Source organism: Pollicipes pollicipes, unplaced genomic scaffold (genome assembly GCF_011947565.3).
Source record: "Pollicipes pollicipes isolate AB1234 unplaced genomic scaffold, Ppol_2.1 Scaffold_5724;HRSCAF=6776_pilon_pilon_pilon, whole genome shotgun sequence".
In the NCBI taxonomy this organism is placed as follows: domain Eukaryota; kingdom Metazoa; phylum Arthropoda; class Thecostraca; order Pollicipedomorpha; family Pollicipedidae; genus Pollicipes; species Pollicipes pollicipes.
In genome coordinates, this window is record NW_023596746.1 from 55,568,730 (window position 1) to 55,592,577 (window position 23,848).

The window sequence follows — 23,848 nt, forward strand, 5'->3', positions numbered from 1 at the left end:
GCTCCGTGTACAGTCACACTAGGTACGCTCCGTACCTCGCATGACGGCACACGGAGCGTCATGCATGATGCACGTCCTGGCACCACGGCATTGGGCCAGCAATCGATGCTGGGCTGTGCTGGAGTCAAAGCCGCCGTGGCAGATGTTAAGCCTCCCCGGGGCGGATGGGCCCGCACAGCGCCTCCCACACAAACCGAAACTGCTCAGGCGGTCACGCTACAGCCGCAAGGCGACGCGCCCGACGATCCGACTGTCTGTCGGAGGAAGCCCTCGCGAAACGGCAACACCGCCACCCGCCTTCGGACGGCCACGCTGGGCGCGGTCGCTCCAACCGGCCTGTCCGCACACGGCCCGATCCCGGCCGGGCTGGCCTACGTACAGCACGCCACGACCTCCTCGAACTTGTAGATGGCCGCATTGACGGGCTGCGCGGTCCACGGGTGCTCGGCGGCGTGCGGCAGGCGGAGCCGCGTCTGCGGGCTCTTGTCCAGCAGGCCCGCCAGCAGCTCGGCCAGCTCTGGCGGCGGACGGGGCGCCGTCACTGGCGGGGCACGAGGCGCCGGCGGCCACCGCGCGGACGGGAGGCGGTCGGGCGGCACGGCAGGGCAGCAGGGGGCGGGCCGGCGATGGCCGGCCGCCGGGCCCGGCCGGTGCGACGTGGGAGCGACAGCGACTGATCGTCAGCGGTGAATGGTGCACACGAGACCAGGAGTGCGCTGTACGGCCTTCCACAGCATGACCCGACAAATATTTTGCTATCCTATGTTCTTTGAGCAGCGAATGCGGAGTTTCGGGTGGACCCATGAATACAACGTCCCTCAGCTGAGCCATCAGGACACAATACACGCCACCGTGGTCGGTGCGAGTCAACATCACTTGGTATCACCAGCGATTGTGACACACAAGGACGTTATTGTTATCGACATGCCCGGCGGCGTCGCATTTCACCGCGCATCACAGTGGCAATGGCTGGCAATCAAGACCGCCCTGAGCGCCGCCACACAGCCGACCGGCCGAACGGCGCCGCGCCGCGCCGGAGCGCGGTCGGCGGCGGACGGCACCCACCTGGCGTAATGCCGGCCGGCAGCCGCAAGGGCTTCGAGATGGTGTCCTCCACGTCATGGAACGGGTTCTCGCCGCACAGCAGCGTGAACAGCGTCACGCCCAGCGACCACATCTCCAGCATGTAGCCGTCGTACCTGCCACACGACACAGCGCGCGGCGTCACAGACCGACAGCTCGCACTCAGCACGGCGCCAATGTCCGTCGCACAGCACGGCGCCGGTGTTCGTCGCACAGCACGGCGTCGAACACCGCGGCCGCACATCCTACACGCGGCCGTCCAGGCGAGCAGGCCAGACGAGCACACTTCTAACATAGCAGGGCGTGGACGAGTAAGCGGCGACACGACCGTGGCAAGTCCATGTTGGTCTGGCCACGAGTCATGCGTTCAAACTTTTACAGTTGGGGAAGGCGTTGCAACCGGAGTGGTACGATGCTTTGTGAAGTTGTGAAGCTTTGCGTACAAGATGCCCCAGAGGTGAAACGAGTTCCATTCATCGTTTCACTGTTTCTGACCGCGTCAATGAAACCATATTGCACTGATGACTTGATTTGCGCCTTTAATATTCAGATATGTTAAACCGCACCACCGCCCGCCGCTGTGTCGGTGAGCTTCGCCCTCGGAGGTGGGACCGCAGGGCCGCTGAAGGCCGCGCCCAGCCGCGCTTGGCGAGCTCGCGGGCCGGCAGGCGCGCTCCGCCATTGCACCGAAGTGCTCCCAAATACTTTTGTGATTGAATTCCTGGCCAATGCAGGACTCAGACCTGATCTAAAGACGCCACCACAACGCCCAACCCGTGCTAACGTGGATCTCTGGGAGCCCACGAGTCCGGTCAAACTATGAAGAGCGCGCTGCGGTCTGAGGTGGTAGCATATCTAGACAAATTTGCTGGAACGAACGACCTGCAACGGTCAAAGAGCTATCGAGACAATTGTTTGAAAACCCCGTTGCGTTGTGGAGGACAATCAAATGGGCCATTCGGAATGCAATAATATAGGCAATGTACATCTGAAACACCGCGCTGTCACAACCCAGTTCGATAAAGATTTTTATACGCAGATTATTTATGCACCGGCATGTGCTTTGGACGTCAATGAAATATCTGATATGAAACGGCCCGATAACAAACTGTTCAAATACACGGTCACGAGCACATGGCTGAAGGAAGCGTATCCCCGAGAGCACAGGCTGACGGCCACACACAGCCGGTGAACCCACGCGTGGATGGACACATCAGCTTCAGCCGTTATCAGGAGCCGGCCGGCGCCTACGCGTTCTAGATGTCTAAACAGCTCACAGCGTGGTTTAAAGGTCGCTATCGCGTTCACTAGATAGTGCGGACACCTCGGCCGCTGACGTCAGCCAGCGCTGCGCAGCTTGACGCGTGCTATCTCGAACCACGCAGCGCCGCTGGGTCGGGCACTCCACTGCCCGGAGGGTGACCCCGGGCAAGGCCACGACCGGGCCGAGCACTCCACTGCCCGGAGGGTGACCCCGGGCAAGGTCACCACCGGCCTGAGTACTCCACTGCCCGGAGGGTGCCCCGGGGCAAGGTCACCACCGGGCCTAGCACTCCTCTGCCCGGAGGGTGACCCCGGGCAAGGTCACTGCCTCAGCGCACCGCGACAACACGTCCGCCGATGCTTTTCACGTACGTACTCCTCCCCAGGCGCGCAAACAAGATTCTCTTTGAGGAGAACGGTACGCTCAGTACTGCTCATGTTTTAAAATCCCGACCTGGAGTCCTAAGAGCGGATGTAAGGCGAAGGAGGTAGGCGAGGGGAGGGGAGGGGGGGAGGGGGGAGGGGAGGGAGGGAGGGGAGGGGAGGGGAGGAGGAGGGGAGGGGAGGGGAGGGGAGGATAGGGGAGGGGAGGGGAGAGGAAGGAAGGGAAGGGGGGGGGGGCTGAAGCCTTGGGACCCCCTCGGTTAAGCCTCTGCTCCTCCTCACATCCCACCCTCTGCCCAGACCCTCAAACCTTTAACTACCACGCGCCTTTATCCTACCGGCTGCACGGCCGCCTCCTTAACCAAGCTTCTCCGGTCTTCCCTTCACCTTACATACCGCGAGACGCATTAACAATTACCCTGTGTGGGGACGCAGGGGAAGGCCACACACAGATGCTTAATGGCTTCATATACAACTGGCATAATCGTGAAACGACGGCCGTGTTCGCTGTTGTTCATTATTAGCCCCGGCCGTGCATCGAACCAGCTAGTTGACTTTCGGGCGCCGTCTACCGAGCACACCACACGCCATACAAACCCCCATCCCATCACCAACACCACCCTTCCCATCCAGACAGGCGGCAGGTCTGCGTGCACGCACCACCACCAGAGCACCGGGGGCTGACGCCTCTGCGAGGGTGGCGCCAGGGCGGTGTGCTCACTTGTTTCCGAGCAGCACCTCCGGGGCGCAGTACTCCACCGTGCCGCAGAAGGTGGACAGCAGCTGGCCGCTCGACACGAACGTGGCCGAGCCGAAGTCGATCAGCTTGACGTGGAACGTCGAGTCGATGATGACGTTCTCGTCCTTGACGTCACGGTGCAGGATCTCCAGCGAGTGCAGGTGCTCCAGCGCCGAGCAAATCTGCAAACGGGTAGGATCTCACCGCCCACCCATTGTGTGCCAGTCGGAATGCCCGCGAGCAGAGCAAGAACTCCTGGGTAGATGCTATAATGACACCGATATTTTTAGGACCAACAAGTCAAAACCGGCTGATCGCGCCACCAAGCAGCCAGTCCCAGGCCTCCGCCGCCCGCGCAGACCCATCACACACGCAGACTGACCCGGTCAGCGCCTGGCGATGGCCGCGCCGAGGCGGCCACCGCTCCAGCTCGCGCCGTCGGTACAGGCCCCGCAGCAGCGGCGCCGCGGATTCCCGCCGCTGGGGCGCGGTGGGCAGCCCCAGCGGGCCATCCCGCCGGCCGGCCCCCGGCGCCCACCTGACGGAAGATGTAGCTGGCGAGCGGCTCGTCCATGGCCGGGTCGCGGTCAATGAACTCGAACAGGTCCATGCAGCCGTGCCGCTCCATCACCATCTGCAGGTACTGCTCGTTCTCGTACAGGTCGACCACGCGGATCTGTCGGCGTAGCGCGCAGACGCGCCGGGGACAGCGTCAGACACGACCGGCCCGACCGACCGGCTCGGCTCGGCTCGGCTCGGCTCGGCTCGGCTCGGCTCGGCTCGGCTCGGCTCGGCTCGGCTCGGCTCGGCTCGGCTCGGCTCGGCTCGGCTCGGCTCGGCTCGGCTCGGCTCGGCTCGGCTCGGCTCGGCTCGGCTCGGCTCGGCTCGGCTCGGCCCGGCCCGGCCCGGCCCGGCCCGGCCCGGCCCGGCCCGGCCCGGCCCGCCCCGGCTCGACCAGTCAGCCGGCCGAACGGCAGGCACGACGGCCGACAACAGCACAGTCACAGAGCGTCCACAGCTGGATTATCGCTCTTCAGTACGGCACTCCCCGCCCTAAAAGGACCAGAATTATGCGAGGTGGGAGCGTGCAAGCAATCACGGAGGTGGCCGTCGGTCATCCAATGATAGCTTGGGGCGGGTGCTCTCGCGAACGCCAGCCCGCAGACGCGTCTATACTAGGATGCCAACAACGGTCGCTGTTCAGCACTCAGCCAACGGGCAGAATCACGAGAGCCAGCAGCCCCAGCAGCGCCGCCGGCGCTGCTCTGGTGCCCCTCGCCTCCGCTGCCCGAGGACGGACGGCCGCCGGGGCGCTCACGATGTGCCGGTGGTGGAGCATCGAGAGCAGCGAGACCTCGAGCGGCACGCGGCGGCCCAGCGTCGGGTCGTCCACCCAGTGGTCGGCGTGCACCTTGTCCTTGCGGATGAACTTGGTGACCACCTGCCGGCGGCGGCGGCGGCGGCGTCAGACGGGGCCGGCCGCTCCCCGGCCAGACCGCGGGCACACGCTGACGACGGCCGGCCGCCTGCCACGCGCCGCTTCCCCACGAGGCTTACTGATGCGAGGAACCACATGATGGTGTGCTGGACATTCACGCCGAGGCTGCTCACGGAATGTTCCAGTGATGCCTTGGCCACAATCATACCATGATTTACAGTGAGGCTCAACCAGGCAGGGGAGCCACGTACCGAGCACAAACACAATTCCCCACATATGGTACGGACACCTCGGGCTTGGACACACAAGTACTGGGCACGGCACGCGTGAAGCGCTTTCAAACACAGCTCCACAACACCTCCACCGATGCCATCGGAGCTCCGACACCCTAAGTCCAATCCGACCAGAGTGCAGCTATGTCTGGTGATCAGCAGCCCCCCACATATCCCACTTTTCACTTCGTCCTTGGATTTAGAGCACACAGTGACGGAATTCAGTCTGTCGACGCTGCGAACACCTAACCACCAGTGTCATATAACAAAGCCGCAGACGTCAACCGCAACTACGCACTGTGAACCGCCAGTGACGGACTCCACGAGAACCAAGTATACACGGTTGGTATGTGTTCCCCACCATACCATTCTTGTCGTCCACCTCCTCACCAGCATGCGGTCGCCGTTGCGGTACCCAAGCTTGACGAAGCCGAAGGCGCCCTTGCCGATCTGCTGGATGGTGGTGTAGTAGCGGCTGTAGTCGCCACGGCAGTGTCCGGCGTCCTCGCTCTCGGCAACGCTGGCCGGCGCCGCCGCCGCGCCCGCCGCCTGCTGCTGGATCACCTGGCGACAGGGCCGGCGCCGGTCGGCGTCAGCCGCCGCCGGCACACACGCCGCCGCGGCTGGCTCGGGCCCGGACTCGGGCCCGGCTGTACATATGGTGCGCAAGGGGGCACGCACAGGGGAAGGGACCACACACAGTTCCACTGCCCGGGAACTCAGCATACAGCCTGCGCACTCAGGCCGCGGCAACACACGGAGGGTACTTCTCGACACGCTGCCGACCCATCACCCGGAAGCTAAATGTTGATCGCCAGTGACGTAAATCAGGCCGCGCACCTACGCGAGGGACATTGTTGCCGTGACAGGGAGCTCACGAACGCGGGGATCAGAACAACGTGGCGGGGTGATCGACACGACACATACACTCTTATGGCACACACAGGCCACTCGCCGGTTACCAAAAAGCTGGCCAGATGTCTGTCATGCTGTCTTGTTTCACACGGCACTGCGTCCTCTTTGTTCCGACCACCGCTACCGCATCTCTCTCGGACGACAGCTCACTCTCGGCTCACACCCGATACAGCCTGGGTTCTGTGCCGGGCCGGCACCCCGCATCAGACAGCCGGGCCCAACTTCGCCGGCGTTCGGCGCCGCCGCGCGCCCGCCCGCCGCCGCGCGCCCGGCCGTGCCCACCTGTCCCAGGCTGAAGTGAGCCACTCCGGCCGACAGGTCACCGGAGAGCAGCGAGTCGCGCGGCTCGGGCCGGTCCTGGCCGACCCACAGGCAATACACGATGCTGTCGTCGTCCAGGCCCACCGTGCACAGGTCGTAGGTGATGTCTGCGGCGGCGGCGAGGTCAAACACGCCGCCAACGCAGCGCACACCGGCTCGCGGACGCCACAGGAACACTGCACTGCCAAGGCTAATTACTGAAGACGAAACGCTTGCGGCTGCGGCACTGCGCAGCCCCTGATTGGTTAGTCAGCACAGAGACACGAGGCAACCATCCGAGTTCACAGCAGGAGCACGACCCCGTCGGGTATGCCGACCTCCACAGCGTGGGGTGCTCCGCGCCGCTTCGTTGAGTCGCTGAGGCACCCCCGTCCCCACCACTCACTGAACTCGCTGCCGTCCCGGTGCCGCGCCAGGCCGTAGTACGTGTTGTCCGCGAGCGGCGGCCGGCGGCGCGGCGCCGTCCGCCGCGGGCAGGGCGTGGAGGTGACGGGCGGCCGCCCGCCAGCCGGCGAGCCGGGCGCCGGCGGCGGCTCGCTGCCCGGCTGCGTCTCGTCGCCCTGCACCGGCTGGCGCGGCGTCGGCGCCGGCGGCGGCGGCGGTCGCTCGTCCAGCGCCAGCCGCGCCAGGCCCAGCCGCGCGCCGGCCGCCGGCGAGTGCGGCGCCGGCGAGTCGCCGAGCGGCGGCAGCGCCAGCGACTCGTCATCGCTGTCCAGCATCTCCATGTCCTCCTCGAAGGTGGGGATGAGCTCGCGGATGTCCTGCGCGCGGCGGGCACGTCGGTCAGCGCCGCCGAGCCGCCACAGCCCAGCACAGAGCACGGACAGAACACCTGCTGGGGAAAACGTCCAAAACGGCCTCGGGAGATCGCAGAACCGGCACAGAGCACGGACAGAACATCTGCCGGGGAAAACGTCCAAAACGGCCTCGGGAGATCGCAGAACCGGCCGCAACACGCAAGGCACAGCTCCCGCAAGACAAATGAACGTCCAGAGATGAGCGTCAGAAATCCAACAAACACGACAAAAGCTCACTTCGTTTCGCAACTTCCCTGCGCATACCGCAGAGGGTGGCAGCAGACAAAACACTCCATCGCGCCGCTGGGGGCTCACCTTGCCGATGAGTGCGCCCTTCTCGTAACCGACCGTCAGTGATATAAAATTATGGTTGTAGTTTCTGATCTTCAGGTGCTCGTCCATGACTACAAGTCCCATAAGACTGGTGTAGGCCTGTAACATCAGGCAGTGGGCACTCCGCACTGCACCATCGCGTTTCATGCAGTAGAGGCGCGTGGGACGATAGGACAGAGCAGACGTTTACCGAGCGTCGTAGAGACAACAGTGGGCAGAGCATTCCCGAACGGGCACGGGGCGGAGATGAGATGGATCAACACGCCACGGCTCCCCAAACGGAGGCGGCCCGGCCAGACCCGGCTCGCCACCCCACCGACCGCAGCCGGCGTGGTGACGGCGGCACTCAGAGCGCTCCCGCGCCGAGCGAGGCGCCGCCGGCCCGCGCGCCACCGTACTCACGTGCACGCGTAACGACACGCTGTGGACGGGGGCGTCAGCCGACGGCGGCGCCGCCGCCAGCCGCACGCTGACCGGGAAGCTGCTGCCGTCCAGCCGCTTGGCCGTCACCTCCTGCACGCGCAGCTCCTGCCGGGCAGAGCGGGTCAGGAGCGACTCCTGGCGAACAGAGCGGGTCAGGAGCGGCTCCTGGTGGACAGAGCGGGTCAGGAGCGGCTCCTGGCAGGCAGACTGTGTCAGGAGCGGCTCCTGCCGGACAGAGTGGGTCAGGAGCGGCTCCTGGCGGGCAGAGTGGGTCAGGAGCAACTCCCGGCGGGCAGCGCGGGTCAGGAGCGACTCCTGGCGGGCAGAGCGGGTCAGGAGCGGCTCCTGCCGGGCAGACTGGATCAGGCGCAACTCCTGGCGGACAGAGCGGGTCAGGAGCGACTCCTGGCGGGCAGACTGGATCAGGCGCAACTCCTGCCGGGCAGAGCGGGTCAGGAGGGGCTCCTGGCGAACAGCGCGGGTCAGGCGCCGCTACCGTTGGGCAGAGTGCGTTAGGCGCGGCTACCGGCGGACAGAGCGGGTCAGGAGCCAACGCGGGGACGGCCCCGACCACGAGTGGTGCTGCCACTCGGCGCTATAAAGTGGGTTTGCTGCATGGCAGATGCCGATCTAATAAATGCCAGTCTCCAGACGCAACTAGCCACACAAGATAAGCCTGCTCGCGTTACACGACTCGGCGCCATTTATGGATGGGCTTTCTCAAAAGGAGATCTTCCCAGGTCACGAACACGCTCTCTGGTGGTCTAGTGGTCCCCTTTATACGGCCCGGGACCCGACGGACGGCCCGGGGAAAACTGCTCGAGGTACGGCATGATGACATCGCTGGGACAGCTGGAGGGACCCTGGTCGGCAGGCACGGCTTGGCCAGCGCCGCGGCAGTTCGCCAACAAGCGCAGAGGCCCACCACTTCCTAACCAGAACGGAGACACAGCGGAGGCTTTCTGACCGACACGGGCACATGGGCGCTGAAAGCCCTCTGTTTCTCCCGCTGGCTCCTACCATCAGCATGTGTGGAATGGCCGAGGACAGAGCCGACTCTCCAGCCCCGTGGTGGCAGCGGCAAGAGCGCGGGCCACGCTCACCTTGGGCACGGTGGGCAGGTCCGACGGCAGCTTCAGGGACGGAATGAAGTGGGTCACCTTCAGGCCGATAAACTCGTCCGGCTCCTGGCTGAACAGGTCACTGACGCAGCCCGACACGTCCGACAGACGGCCAAACCGATCACACGTCATCTGCCAACGGCCACCGCCAGGTCACACGTCACATGCAAACAACGGCCGCCAGGGCACGGGACACATACCGAAACCTAACGCAAGGTCATAGGCCACCTGCAACCACCTGACGCAAGGTCACCGGTCACATCTGCAAGCAGACAGCGGAACAGCACGGTTGCCCACCGGCCGCCGGCCGCCCGGTCACGGGTCGTGTGTAGCAGGGGTGCCCACTGGTCGCCTGCCGCCCGGTCACGGGTCGTGTGTAGCAGGGGTGTCCACCGGCCGCCGGCCGCCCGGTCACGGGTCGTGTGTAGCAGGGGTGCCCACTGGCCGCCCGGTCACGGGTCGTGTGTAGCAGGGGTGCCAACTGGCCGCCTGGTCACGGGTCGTGTGTAGCAGGGGTGCCTACCGGCCGCCGGCCGCACGGTCACGGGTCGTGTGTAGCAGGGGTGCCCACCGGCCGCCGGCCGCCCGGTCACGGGTCGTGTGTAGCTGGGTGCCCACCGGCCGCCGGCCGCCCGGCCACGGGTCATGTGTAGCAGGGGTGCCCACCGGCCGCCGGCCGCCCGGCCACGGGTCGTGTGTAGCCCCCGGTTGAGTGGGCCCGGGCCGCCCTGCTCGGCCACACTGTCATGGCACGCCGAAGGCTCCAGCGACTGACGCCTGCAAAGCGTCGGAACACCACGCACGGTGGAGCCAAGTCACCGTCGCTATGCGACGAACAGCGTGCGACATCGCCTCGCAAGTGGCTATGACTCATGCAGTCGGGGCCATTCTGGGCGCATGCATCTATACATGGTTAATGATGACACGATGGCCGCCGCCGGCCGTCCGCCACCAAGGGCGTGCACGGACACGCACAAGCACCAGCTGTGTAAACGCCACTGGTCATGTGCAGATCCCACACATACTCTTGTGACGTCTGCCCGGCATTGAAACCAGCGCTGGCCCATTGAAAGGTGAGGCCGGTGCCCGGCAAGCAGAGTTCCCAGCACGGCCGAGTTGCCCGCCAACGCTGCCTTAACAACCAACAAGTATTTTTTTCTGTCATTTAGCAACATAAATTGTAACATAGCTCCTGGATGAAGTCATTACCCTCTCGGCGCACCACTTAAATTTACACTGGGCCGGGCACGTGGAAACCCCCTTCCACAGACACGCGATTCCAGAAAACCACGTCACAGAGTGCACATCGTAAATGTATCAGAAATTCATGACGTTTACGACTTGGCGTGTCCGCTCCAGACATTGATTACCAACTAAAGTTCTATGAATTTCCGGTGAACTGGCCACCAGCACGTGCAGATCGGTACCTGCGTCGCACCGGCACGACTCCGACCGGCATCCCCGCCGGCCGAGCCGGGCCGGGGCCGCAGGTGGTCCGGTTCTGACCGGCACCCCAGCTGGCCGAGCCGGGCCGGAGCCGCAGGTGTTCCGGCTCCGACCGGCACCCCAGCCGGCCGAGCCGGGCCGGAGCCGCAGGAGGCCACCGTACCTGCACGGTCTTCCGCTGCACCGGCTCCAGCACGGCGACGCAGCGACGCTCGGCGCTGCTCGTCTCGATCTTGCGCAGCCATAACGACACGGGGATGACGTCACCCCGCTTCGTCATGACCTCCACCTGGAAAAGGCAGGCAGCAGCGATACGGGTCACGTTTGGAATGCGTATGGTGACGAATGAGACCAAATAATAGATGGACGCCAGCCGACGTCGAACAGAGCTTTGAATTGGCAGAACACCAGGCCTCATGACATTGTGGAGACCTGGAGGCAGTATCCGAGCGATAATTGTCACCGAAGACGTGTCCACGGAGCGCCAATCTGGGGCCAACCCGATAATATGACTTGGCCGATACCACAAACGGTCCCTTGTCATGACTCAAGTCCCACTCTCGCCACAGCAAACGTCGGCAGCAGCAAACCCCGTGCATCCTACCCCCCCCCCCCCCCGAGCTGCGGCACCCCTCAGCCTGTTGCCGCCCCTCCCCCGTCGCACGCACCACGTTGCCGGCGAACACGACGACGCTGCCCTCGGAGCTGAGGTGCGCCTCCTCCATGCGGGGCCGGCTCTCAGCCGCCACGAACAGCTCCTTCAGCCGCAGCTGGCTGAGCTCGGCGCCCGAGTAGCCCAGCAGGTCGGCGGCCATGTCGTTCCACATGAGAATCTGCCGGTCGGCGGGGCGTACCACATGAGGATCTGCCGGTCGGCGGGGCGTGACCACCGACGCGACGCTAGCGCCCGAGCGCCGACGCCGGCGGTCGCACCGGGCGCTGTGACACGCGCGATCTCGGACACAGCGCGACGGCGTCACCTTCCGACCGGCGGCGGGGTGCGGCGGGCCGGTTTCGCGAGACCGCGGCTGCTACCTCTGACCACGTCCGCCAACAGCGATCTCTATCGAACAATCGGACGTCGCGGTGGCGGCGTTGCCATGGCAATGACCGGACTCACCAGCTTCGACCACGTCATCAGCGGGGGCGTCTTTCGGCGCGAGCCGTCAGGGACGCCGGCACGTGCCGACATCGCTGATCTAACGGCCACAAAACCAGCCAGCGCGGCAAGCGACGCGGGCCCGAACGACCGCAAAGCCGCCGGCCGCCGCAGGGCGGCCGGGGCGCCGCGCCCGCCACCTCAGCCGGCGTCAGACCGGGACCGACCTGGGAGGTGCGGCTATCGATGGTGAACACGCTCTTGGTGGGCGTAATGAAGAGCGTCTGCGCCGTGAGCACGTCGGACGGCGAGAACGACTTGTAGAAGGCCCACGAGTCGTTGAGGCTGCGGCCGGCGGCGTCCGAGGCGCGCTGCTGACACCGGTACGGCGAGCGCGCCGTCGCGCCGTTGAAGCTGAAGCTGAACAGGTTATCGCCTGCGGAGGGCGGTCACGTCAGGGCGGTGCCGCCTCCGGCCGGGGTCGCCGCCTTTTGGCCGGGTCGGGTCAGCAGAGCGCGGGCCGCGCAGCGGTGTGAGACGGCGACTGTGCGGTCACTGGGCTGTCGTGCGCCCTGACAGTAAACAACAGTAGGCATCGCAATACATTGCGCGGCGAGGGACACCGCCAGGTATGACTGCTATTTGGATCCGTCCCATGTGTAAGATCCAGTCTGCCACGGCCAACAACGACAGCTTGCAACACCCAACGGCCGAGGCCAAGTCTGAACAGTCCGGTGGTCAGTCCGACCGGGAGACCAGTCTCTCGGCCGGAACACTGCATCACTTGGGCCACACCGCGTCCGCCCGGGTCGTCCGCCGGTGGCTGACCTTTGAGAAGCGTGGCGTCCGGTTTGGGCCGGCGCATGGGCGGTGTGTCCCAGGGCATCATGGCGGCGGCCGTCGGGTGGCCCGCCCAGCTCTGGTTGGCCGAGAACGAGTCGTCGTCGACGGCGGCGGCGGCACCGGCGGCCGGCGGCTGGCTGGGCGTCAGGCCGAGCTCCAGCGCCCGGCGGCGGTCGGCGGTCGGCGGCGGTGAGCGGTGCGGGAGCACCACCGGCCGCTTGCCCTGCCGGCGGCGCGGGTACGCCTCAGCCATGGCGGCACGCGGGGCACGCCAGGCGCAGCGGCGAGCGCGCGCGCCACCACCGCGCGGTAGCTGAGCCGAGGCGCACGCACGCCACAGCCGGGCAGGACGCCCGGACAGCTGGCCGACGGACGGAGGCGGAGTCGTGGGGTAGGCACACTGACGAGAGCTGGCGCGGACAGCTGGCCGACGGACGGAGGCGGAGTCGTGGGGTAGGCAGACTGACGAGAGCTGGCGCGGACAGCTGGCCGACGGACGGAGGCGGAGTCGTGGGGTAGGCAGACTGGCGAGAGCTGGCGCGGACAGCTGGCCGACGGACGGAGGCGGAGTCGTGGGGTAGGCAGACTGGCGAGAGCTGGCGCGGACAGCTGGCCGACGGACGGGGGCGGAGTCGTGGGGTAGGCAGACTGGCGAGAGCTGGCGCGGACAGCTGGCCGACAGCAACACCGCAAATGTGGCGTTCCGGCAGGCGCCACACACAGACGGCAGGCGGGATCACACGGGACTGACACAGGCCTCGCCCCAGACACGGTAATGGCACGATCCGTGGCATGCCAGGACAGGAGGCGAACAGCAGGTAGAGCCACAGCGCTGGATACCATGTCGACGGAGGCGGAGCCCGGGAAAGGTGATACGGATCGCACGGGAGTGAATGTGACCACGCTGATGGCCAGGGAATAAGCAAGGCAAACCCGAAAGGCGATCAGAAAAGATAAAATCAGAAGCCACGCCCACGAGGGGGCCGCCGAGAATTGAACTGGTTATTATTTTCCCCATTTCGATACAATACGTACATACTCATACAACATTCGGCATGCAATCGACTGCTGGGGGCGCAAGGCCACCATTAAAGTGATTTTTTTTATTTAGCTATTGTAGTTGAACAGCTGCTATTGCTTACGGAATCCAATATACCATCACGGAAAGCACAACGCACGCAACACTCGGGGACGAATCCCAGCGCTATCATCTGCGGAGCTCCCTGTGCGCCAACATCCTTTGAAGGAAAAGCAAAACATCTGGGTGGAACGAGTGCGTTCACTGGATGAAAATGGGTTGTTTAGTGCATATATGATAGAGACCAACAAAGTCTCTGCCGCGAACGTAGATCTGGTGTTATGATACCAGCGAATACCTCTGGATATTCCGGACAACACAGGCACTAATTCAGCGGGCAACAGACCGCTGCCGTCGACGGCTGTACAGATGAACTATGAACTATGAACTAACACTATGAACTAACACTGTGAACTAGGTCAGGGATGGGGGACAACGTCGATCGTCCCGTCCGGCACCGGTGTCGCCCACTCACCCTTCCAGCGAGCTGCGATCCAGGGAAGTTGGTCTTGTCCAACAGCGCTTGTCTGGACGACCTGGAATGAGGTCAGCGGTCTTGACCGGCACTGGCAACTGCGCGCGCGCGCGCACACACACACACACACACACACACGCTAGTCTCCGGGGCTGGGGGTGGGCAGGCTATGAATCACCAAATTCGATGCCGACCGACGATCTGCGCTGGAGACGGCTGCAGCACGGCAACAAAGCCACAGCCGACGGGGCGACGCGCCGAAGCGGCTCGCCGGTTACCTGGTTACCGATCAACACAGCGTTGCCCGGCTCGATAGCCGAGCCGACCGGCCGCCGTGAACGTGGACGGGCTGCATGAGAGCGGCGGAGGGGCGGAGGAGGGCGAGGGCGGTCGTTCTGACCTCCAGCCGGGTCAAGTGTGTGTGTACGGACCACAGCCCGGAGCTGCAGCCCGGCAGCCGAACTGCCGCCCAGCAAAACTGCCGCACAAGCAAACGGCAGCATACAACAACTGACATATACAGACAGATACGCACATCGCTACAAATACATATCCCTTTATTGCTGCCAAACAGTAGGCGATCGCTGCACCGTCAGGTTAGATGGAAACCATGCAAGCAAACTTCACCTCACACACCGTTGCCGTGAAAAAGTCATCACAATAACGCGGGCACCAACTTACATTCTCACATTGACATTGGGTTCTTACATCACTCAATGTGTCACCGTGGCTTCTCATTTGTACGGCTGTGTTTGTGGGCTGAAAAGATGGTTAGTCGAACGGCTGGTATTCCCATTCCCACCTTCGACGGCCCTGGAATGGTCGTCCCAAAAGTCAAGCCACACTTAGTTCGCGTGCATTTTAAGGAGGGTGAGCGTACTCACGACGGAAATTCCGCGAAAGCTGAGGAAAGGTCGCAGGGGTGAAAGTGTTCGTTTCCACTTTCAGATCAGCCTCCATCGAAAAGTTGTCAGTGGAAAAGTTCTGACCGTTCACTTACCGAGAAATTTCCACAACTAATTCTGGAGTACTGCAATGGTACCCATCTAAGGCCCAGCTTTCCGCAAACCTCCCTACATTGACCTTCCGGGAAGTTTCGATGCAATACGCACTGTCAGCACTAAAAAGCAATACGATGGCTACGAATAAGGTGGCAAAACCGCCTTGCAACCTCTTGAATACAACATCGCACGCAAATTTTTAGCGACACATTCCAAGTACACGGAACTCCAAATTACTGAGCATACAGCCCCAGCGGTGCTCGGCCGACGCTGGAAACGGCTGTGATTTGTGGGTGCGGGGAAATGTAGGTCAGTATTGATGCGTCGGGAGCCCGTACCAGTGCCCATTCCAGTCAAGCCTTGACGGCTCTAAGGCAGGCATGTCAATGCCGTGCAGGTCAATGACGTCATCATGCTTTCAGAAAATATCTCGCTGCTCTTCTAGATCTTTCTCAGTCCACCGCTATCGTGAATTAGCCACTTTGAGCCTGAAGCTCGTCCTTTCCATGCACTGCCACATTACACGTTTGATGTTTAATTGTCAAAAAGTCTGGGAGTCATTACCATCTGGCCACTTTCCTGCTTATTAGTACTACCAACCGGTTCAGTATCCTGAAAACGTGTGCCGATAGTGTAGTGGTTGCGCTGTGAGGCTGGGAAACCTGAGGTATCGGGTTCGATTACCCGCGGTGCCCCCCCCCCCCCCCCCCCCCCCCTCCTACCAGGATGAGGCGGGCGACACCATATGGCCTCAGCAGCCGAGTGTGTCGTTAAGGCCCCAATGACGCACACACTATCCTGAAAACACCCCAGCTGGTGAAAGAGGGCAATCAAACCTGAATGACCTCTCAAACGGTCACAGAAACCGCAGAAATGTGAAGAACTTAACGTGACATATTATGAGGTTTTGCGGGGCAGGGATTCCCTTGCTTGCAACCGCTGACTTATTTGGCCTAGCACAGCACAAAGAATTAGTGGGCTGCAAAATGTTTCTAAAAACACCGAGCCAGTTGGCCCGAATTTCGTCGACACATGTGACGTTGTTTTGACCCACGGCCTCCCGGAGGACTAAAAGCCACCCACTCCGAGTGTCGGAAATAACTTCCGGCCATGCCAGTGCAAGGTAGGCTCATCGAACTTTCAGTACCCGACTATTGATCAGCCTGATGGATTCTGGAGCGAAAGTATCCCCGACGTCACCATCGCATGACGTCACCGGAGTGGGCGTCCACAACGCTCTCTGCTGCCACATGCAGCAATTGGTCGCTTCCTTCCGTTTTGGTCCTGTTCGATACAGTTTACCATCAGCCAGGGTCAATTTCACGATGCGAGGTCACCTGTCAGTCAGGGGCCCTTTTGGAGACCCTGGTGGAGCTATGTCTTACGAAATGCTCAGTAAGCTGATCTCATGACGGGCAAGTGACCTGGTTGAGTGGTGCCTGGCATTCTCACATATATATATATATATATATATATATATATATATATATATATATATATATATACTAAGGAGTCTTGGATCCTTCGCTGTTGTCGTAAGTTCTGCGGTACCGATGAACCAGTAACACTGCCCTCCCTTCACAGCCTTCAAAAAGTTTCAAAACCACTGGGCTCACTCATTCTAAGATGGTTTAGTTCTTGGGTCAAGTAAGGCATACTAAGCATTCAATTCAATTGAACTGAATAATATAAGTATACGCACACAACATATATAAAATAAATAAGACGATCAAACTCTAAATCATCACCTACGTTCTAATGGCTTCACAAGGCGTATTGTGAACGCACGGCCACGGGCCTTGCTGATAGCGCCGCCATGTCAAAATGTAGAACGGACACCCGATGCCAGCCCGTGTTGACCGTGCGTACGCAATACAAAAAAAACAGCACTGCACATCTGCCGTCAACGATGACTGGCATCTGTTGTCCGTTCAATATTTTCACATTTCGACACTGTGGGTAGCGTCCGTTATGAAAAATATTTCAAAACACATCTCACCAAACGATTAAGACGTATATCACTATCGTAAGATCATTTTTACCTATATCTATTTAGACCTATATCACCATCGTAAGATCATTTTTGACCACTGATTAATTGACCACTGGGCTTGATTTCGATGGTTCAATTTCCATGGTTCAAGCAGGATTGTCAATGGCACATCATGTAAGGGTGTTAGGCGTGCCTGAACTCCTGCCCCGCTAAGCTCTAGCCCCTAGCACTGACCCTGGCACCAAACATCGGTCAGTTACCCTATCTCTTGCGTCAATCAAGTTGTGTAGCTACAGGGAAGCATTCCAACGTGACATAGCTAGCTAGCCATGTTTAACCTTCGATGCGCGAGGGTGAAGACCATGTGTGTGTCATTGGGGCTTAACAACGCACTCAGCTGCTGAGGCTATATGGCGTCCCAGCCTCTCACCCTGGCAGGAGGAGCGGGCACCGCGGGGAATCAAACCCCCCTACCTCTGGTTTCCCAGATGTCCAGTGGTTAACGCAGATGCGTTAGAAACTACACCACCGGCACCTCGGGTGAAGACCACGAAAACACGACCTCCCCACCCTCCCATTATCTCACTTTGCAAGCTTTGGACACTCTCACCAACGTGAGGCAGAAGCACACCGCCGCGTCCCGAGCGCACATGTGTGGTTTGTCTTGGGCGACCAGTTGGCAACTGGCTAAGGCAGCCACAATGAAACAGGGAGGCCGTAATCCCAGCGCCGTATGACGCGCTGAAGTCTGTTGGCAAGTTGACCATTAAACGGGAATTGTTTGACCAAGCTGGTGGGGGTCAGGTTCTTTGCAGTAAACTTTGACAACGAAGGACCCGGATCCCGAAGCCGCCCCAGCAACACGTTCCGGCACTCATTCAACTCATAGTTCGTTTGGTTCAAAACCATGTCGTCGGCTGCTGACTGGACGTAAGTCGGGTGCCACAGATGTTCACACCCCAGACATCGCTGGGCATAGTGAGAGCACTTAGCGGCTGAGATGGGCGGGATCGGAACGTGCGTGTACGTGGACCGATAGCACGGGCTGAGGCAATCGGTGGCTCCCGATGAGGGCATCGGTCGCTCCGGATCGGGGGATCGGTCGCTCGGGATGCTGGGACCCATAGCTCCAGGTGAGGGGACCGATGGTGCGGGTTGGGGAGATTGGTAATGTGGGGTGGGGGATTGGTGGCACTGAATGAGGGGATTGGGGGCTCAGGGTAAGGGGATCAGGAGCTCAGGGTGAGGGCGTGCATAGCTCTCGGTGCGTGGGATGAATAACCCTAACATTGCATGCATCATCAGTAACCCTGTATCATACCCCATTTGTTGTGCTGCTTGCTTTTATGTCAGCTGGCACATCTTTCATTCCTGACTAGTTAAAAACTGACTAATAATTGACATTAAGTCAATCTGTAAGCCAGGAGCTTGAATGAGATAATGTGTTAAATAATTGGCTGATGCTCACCTGTCCATCACAGCTGTCCGTCAAATTCCTCTGGGATTAAATTTGCATAAATTGGGAATCTCTTGGGCAGCAATCCTTGATGCTGCAAAAAACCAAACACAATTAAAATATTAGCTGGCCATCAAGCACTACAATTGCATTGACTTGGCACTGTCAGGCAATCAAATTGAACCCATTTCAACCAAGTGGTTTCTGTTTCAGTATACAAAGGGGCAAAACAGTCATGGAAAATATGAGGATTTCCAATGCATCATTCACTGGATACTAATGCCAAAACAACACAAACAGCATGTTACACTTGACAAGATGTGCCATGATGAATGCTAAGCCAGGCTGCAAAAAAACAATATCTTCAAGCTATAAAGCATTGGGGATTTGCGACCAGGTTGCTAGTCAAAAGCACTTTCCTCCTTACTTTGGCATGCTTGGTTTAAGCATGGAACCACATTTCAAACCTGGGCATCATAATTAATGTAGGCCTAGCTCTTATCAATGTCTTTGAGTGCAAAGGTTGGTTGAAACACAACATCATTATTGTACACTTTAGAAGGTTAAGCTCATCTCAACTAATTTCAGGCACATCACAGATGCAACCAATCCTGTTATGCATTTAGGCACTGCACCCCAAGCCCAGAGGCACATATATTTTCCAAAATACTGATTCACTGGTCACTTGAATGCTTACAAACATCTGGAATGTTTCAACTATTACATGTGATACAATCTGTATCCTGTGTAGCCATGTAGATCCACTCCTTCTTTGAAAATGGAATGTATATTTGTATATAACAGTTTTGAAAATCATCATTCCTCAAAACTCCAGAGAATTCACACATCAAAATGACCAATAGTATTGACTGTTATCAGATTCAAGCATTTTAAACATTTAAAAGTAAAAAAATACACATTTTAACATTTATGGCCATCAAATGTGTGCATGGGAGCCTCAGTACCGCTGTGTACTCAATTCTCCTCAGTACTCCTACCTCACGCCACTACAACCTGTCGCGTAAGTCAAATGGCCCCAGTCCAGTGGACATCTCGATCCGTCATTGGCGATCGTACACGCTGGCTTTAACAACTGGCGGCACGACAAATAAGACTAAATAATCGCATTTCAAGTCAATAAAAAAACAAAGACACGATGTAAAGCAGATTACCTAAACGCGCGTCCTAAGTGCCCTCCCACACCGTAAAATACCACAAAGCTGCGCCGATTACAAACCGTTCGCCAAGACATGCTGCCATATTCTGTTCTCGGGCCTTGCTGCCATATAAGGTCACTGTAAGCGAAAATTCATGAAAACAGTAGCTCGCGCACGCTGGCGCGCCTTCTGCGCACCTCCCCCACGGATATATATATATATATATATATATATATATATATATATATATGACCTCTGCTCTTCTCTCTCTGCAGTGGATTGAGTAAAAGTGAGAATTTATACAGAAGAGGCGAAAGTTTCTGAAAAAATGTGTCCATCTATGCGTATCAGGGTACCTTTACTTTTCCCCTCTAAAGCTCATTGGCTGATAGCTTGCACTTCCGCCACGCCAACATCCCGTTATCCATTTGCCGGGCCAATAAAAGGTTCCCGAGTTTTCACGGGTGGCTACAATCACACATACAGGCGAATAGTTTGGTATATTGGATACGATACTGCACATCATACACGGGCGGCGCCCGAGCCGGGCCCGGACGCGGCGGCGGTGACGGCGGCGCGGCCCCGAAGTCCCTTCCTCCCGGTCAGAACTGCGGCTATCCCGGCTACACCAACTACGCTACACACACGCGCCAGCAACGGAGCTGAACAGCTAATCACACACGGAAACAAAACCGACCACTAGCGCGCACGAGCGGCATCGGGCCGACCGGCGTCGGTCGAAGGCACGGCTGACCTACGTGAGCTACGCAAATATCCTTGTAAACAGGCATATATAAGTGATGATCGGGCGCTTGCGCGCCAAGTGGCCGCACCAGCAGGAACGGCTCAGATCTACGTCGAAGAAGATGGTTGATAGAAGACACCACAGCGGCTCGCAGTTGCTGGCTGACAGGGCGTTTGTAGGCAGCGGTCGGCCGCGCGCGCTGCGGCTGACCACAATACACAGCAGATGACGCGCGGGCACGACGGCACCCGAGTCGTTAATCGGAGCATGGGGCCGGTGCACGCGCCCGGCCGTCCGTCCACACGGCAAGTCTTTTCGCACGCGACCACGCCCCGAGCGCGCCGCTCTCCCTGTGGCAGGAGATATTGCACGCGGTCGCGGAGGCGCCGACGTCGCCGCGCCTCGCGTACCAGCCGCCTGCCATGCGTCCACGGCCCCAGTCGACGCGCCGGGCCGGACCGACGGCGCGCCGTCAGCCCCGCGGCGCACAGCGGCGGGGCGGGGCGCTACCCGTCACGGCGGAGTCGCGCTCCTCCTCCGGCCGTCACGTCCACCTCACAGACGCGCTGGTTCGCCGCCGGCGATGTCGCGGAACATACGTAACAACGGTCGGCAGTCACGGCGGCGCCCCATCAACATCCGACGGGCGTTCGTCGGCAGGATATCACGAGCAACGCATCCAACGTATCGTAGCACATGCCGGTATCCGAACGAGGGCGCGCCTGCACTGCACGCCACGCGCTCGCCTGCAACGTCAACTATCCGACTCTCGCCGACAGGCCCACGTACAGCCGGTAGCACACAGATCGTTCATGCCACGCGCGACCACGGCGCCACGCCACTGTCGGCCGATCGAGATTACAAATCAGCTGTCAGAATTACTAGGGTCACCTTTACATGGCCTGCGAACCACAGCCACACATACACATCGGGATGATCGTGAGAAACGAGCGCATTCGAGAAGCTTCACACCATGGCAACATCCGTGAAATACCACACAAAGCCCTTTAACATGGCAACCAGACTGCTGACGGTAAGCCGCGCGTCAAAACACGGGCAATGAATGCGGAAACAAACGCTGGTCATCAAACCCTCACTGACGCCTGGATTCCGGTTTGGTATGTGGAGAAGACACCTACACGAGACGTTGCAACTTGTTATATCTGTGAATACTGGATTTCCAAACGAAAGCAGCGAAAGCACCACATAAATGCGAGGTCAGATGTTGGAATAAGAGGCAATGACTCAAGACCAGTGTTGAAACACGACGTGGCAGTGCGATAGGCCGAAAGCTGAAATAAAGCAATATTTCAAGACCATTTACTGATGGCACAACGACAGACACCAGAGCGCTTGCAGTGCCCCAGCGCGCAATACGATGATAAGGGGCCCCTTGCCCGAACTCGCGTCTATTGGCCGCGATAGGACCGGGGATAGACAGATAGTATAGCCGTGCCATGAAAGTAAAGCCGCCTCCCAGTCCCCACGACTACACCTGCTTGGACATTATGTATGAACAGCAGCGACGAACGGCGTCAATATCGTGGGTAGGACCGGCTCGGGTTCCGGTCGCTAGCACCAGGCATCATTCAGTAGGATTTCTCGGACCAAGCGCAACCGAGCCCTGACTAGCCTCCAAATAGACTCCTCTAGGCCACCGCCCAAACAAGTTGAAATGAAGGGAAGAAAAATTATTTCAAAGACATCCATGATAAAAACTTATGGCTTTGCACAGGGGCTGAAGCGAAACTGGTATTGACTCACTGGAAAGTTGAAACCGGACATCAAAACCCTACCGCGCAAGACAGATACTAAATAACAACACGTCGTTATCGGGTAGACGCCTCGAATCCGCATATAAAACAGCGCGACCGCGCGCCGAGCCGCCGGAGCGGGGACACACCGCTGCACCAGCCTGCCACCGAGCGTCGGGACTGCCGGGCCGCGCGGCACGCGACCGCCGCGCCGACCGCTCGCCAGTGCGCACCCTGAGGTCGTCAGGTCCCTGGGGCGGGCGCCAACCTCACAACCGTGCGCGCCGGCCGGCCAGACGCCTAGTCGACGCCGTCGAACACCTGCGGGGACTCGATGGCCTTGACCAGGCGGTCACGCAGCACCTGGTAGCTCTCGTACGCCGGCAGGTCCAGGCGGTTGAAGCTGAAACGAGGCGGGACCGATGAAGCAGGCGAGGGAGGCAGCGTTCGGCGGCGATGAGCAACGTGTAGGGGCAAGACACCGCTCATCAGACGCAGCGCAGCAGCAATCCCGCGCACCCGCAACACGACCCTGCTCAACGGCCCGGCGGCTGCAAGCCTCCCCACCCGGGAGGTCGGCCCCCACTGCGCGAACACTTGGCGAAACTCTGTGGCGGGCGCGCTTCATTCGGTGTTACATGGGGCGGGGCGTGGAGGTGGGTGGGAGAAGTGTCCACACCGCCTGCAGTCGGGCGCCGCGGGCCCGACTCGGCGGCGGCCCGTCCAGCTGGTGCCGCAGTCGGGCGTCTCACCAGGTGTGGGCGCGCGGGTAGTTGTTGGGCGCGCCCCACTTCTCGATGGTGAACAGCTGCGGCCCATTGCTGCCGTACAGCTCCTTGAACCCGTTCATCGGCACACGCGAGGTGCCCGTCACAAACTGCAGGAGACGCGCGCGCATCTCGTTGCTGAACGACAGCACCACCTGCAAACCCGGTGACGGCTGTGGTAATGGTCGATTTTATCACAAATGACGCCTCTATTAACCATCATTGACCAGTCTCACGCGTCTTGGAACGCCACAGCCTATACACAAAACGCCGTTCGCCCGATGGCCACCGGATCTTGGTTCTGACACACCTAATCAGCTGTGTTCAAGTTTGTCTAGAGAACACATCCCAGAGACCACACCACTAATGACCAAAGCGGTTCAATACGTTACAAGATGGCCTGAAGGGTGTGAGATCCTGCACCTATGATCACTGAGCGCCCGGACAGCCTGGCCGTAAGTGTGATACGATATCAAGGGAAAATGGGCAACAAAATACAAATGTGGCCACCTTCATTCACACCATGGAATTACCTCTCCGATATTCACCTGTGGCCCTCAACCCGAGGTGCAAACCTGTTGCCAAACCAAACTAGCTCCTTGGTACAGAACTAAGCTCGGTCGAGGTCGCTCGGTTGCATCAAAGATCACCTCAACGAAAATGGCGGAGAAGCAATACTGGAACAATCTCCTCCGACCCGTTCACTGACCATCTCCGCACTCCATCCGCCCTACCAACGGTCCTCCTCCAGCGCTGGCCAGAGCATACCCGCCAGAACCACTGGATGACGATGTGGTTGGCGTGGAAGTCGCCCTTGTAGACGGTGTTCTGCTTCCAGTTCTTGACGTCGATGTTGCCCAGGCCGCACATGAGCAGCTCCAGCTCATTCTCGTCGAAGATCTTGAGCAGCGGCAGCGGCACGATCTCGTTGAAGCCCTCCAGGAT

At 60.0% G+C, this 23,848-nt stretch overlaps 2 protein-coding genes across 2 annotated transcripts; both read right to left on the reverse strand.

Moving 5' to 3' along the window:
- Positions 1-379: 379 nt before the first annotated feature.
- LOC119103807 (PAS domain-containing serine/threonine-protein kinase) lies at positions 380-6,930 on the reverse strand (the record flags this gene model as incomplete). The annotated part of the gene is given in 8 exon segments (XM_037227466.1): positions 380-517; positions 1,066-1,199; positions 3,452-3,651; positions 4,008-4,145; positions 4,788-4,910; positions 5,570-5,743; positions 6,377-6,522; positions 6,801-6,930. Coding segments are annotated over 6 exon segments (739 nt in total), but the record flags the coding sequence as incomplete, so codon positions are not given.
- On the reverse strand, positions 5,919-19,606 carry LOC119103233 (PAS domain-containing serine/threonine-protein kinase-like). The gene is made up of 14 exons (XM_037226675.1): positions 19,479-19,606; positions 18,493-18,574; positions 14,031-14,091; positions 12,463-12,700; positions 11,862-12,070; positions 11,204-11,368; positions 10,699-10,824; positions 9,072-9,221; positions 7,948-8,073; positions 7,528-7,644; positions 7,057-7,176; positions 6,954-6,984; positions 6,377-6,522; positions 5,919-5,957 (listed from the first exon to the last, which is right to left on the reverse strand). The coding sequence occupies exons 2-14, from the start codon at positions 18,498-18,500 to the stop codon at positions 5,919-5,921; spliced, it is 1,536 nt and encodes a 511-aa protein (XP_037082570.1). The 5' UTR covers positions 18,501-18,574; positions 19,479-19,606.
- Between the last annotated feature and the right edge of the window lie 4,242 nt (positions 19,607-23,848).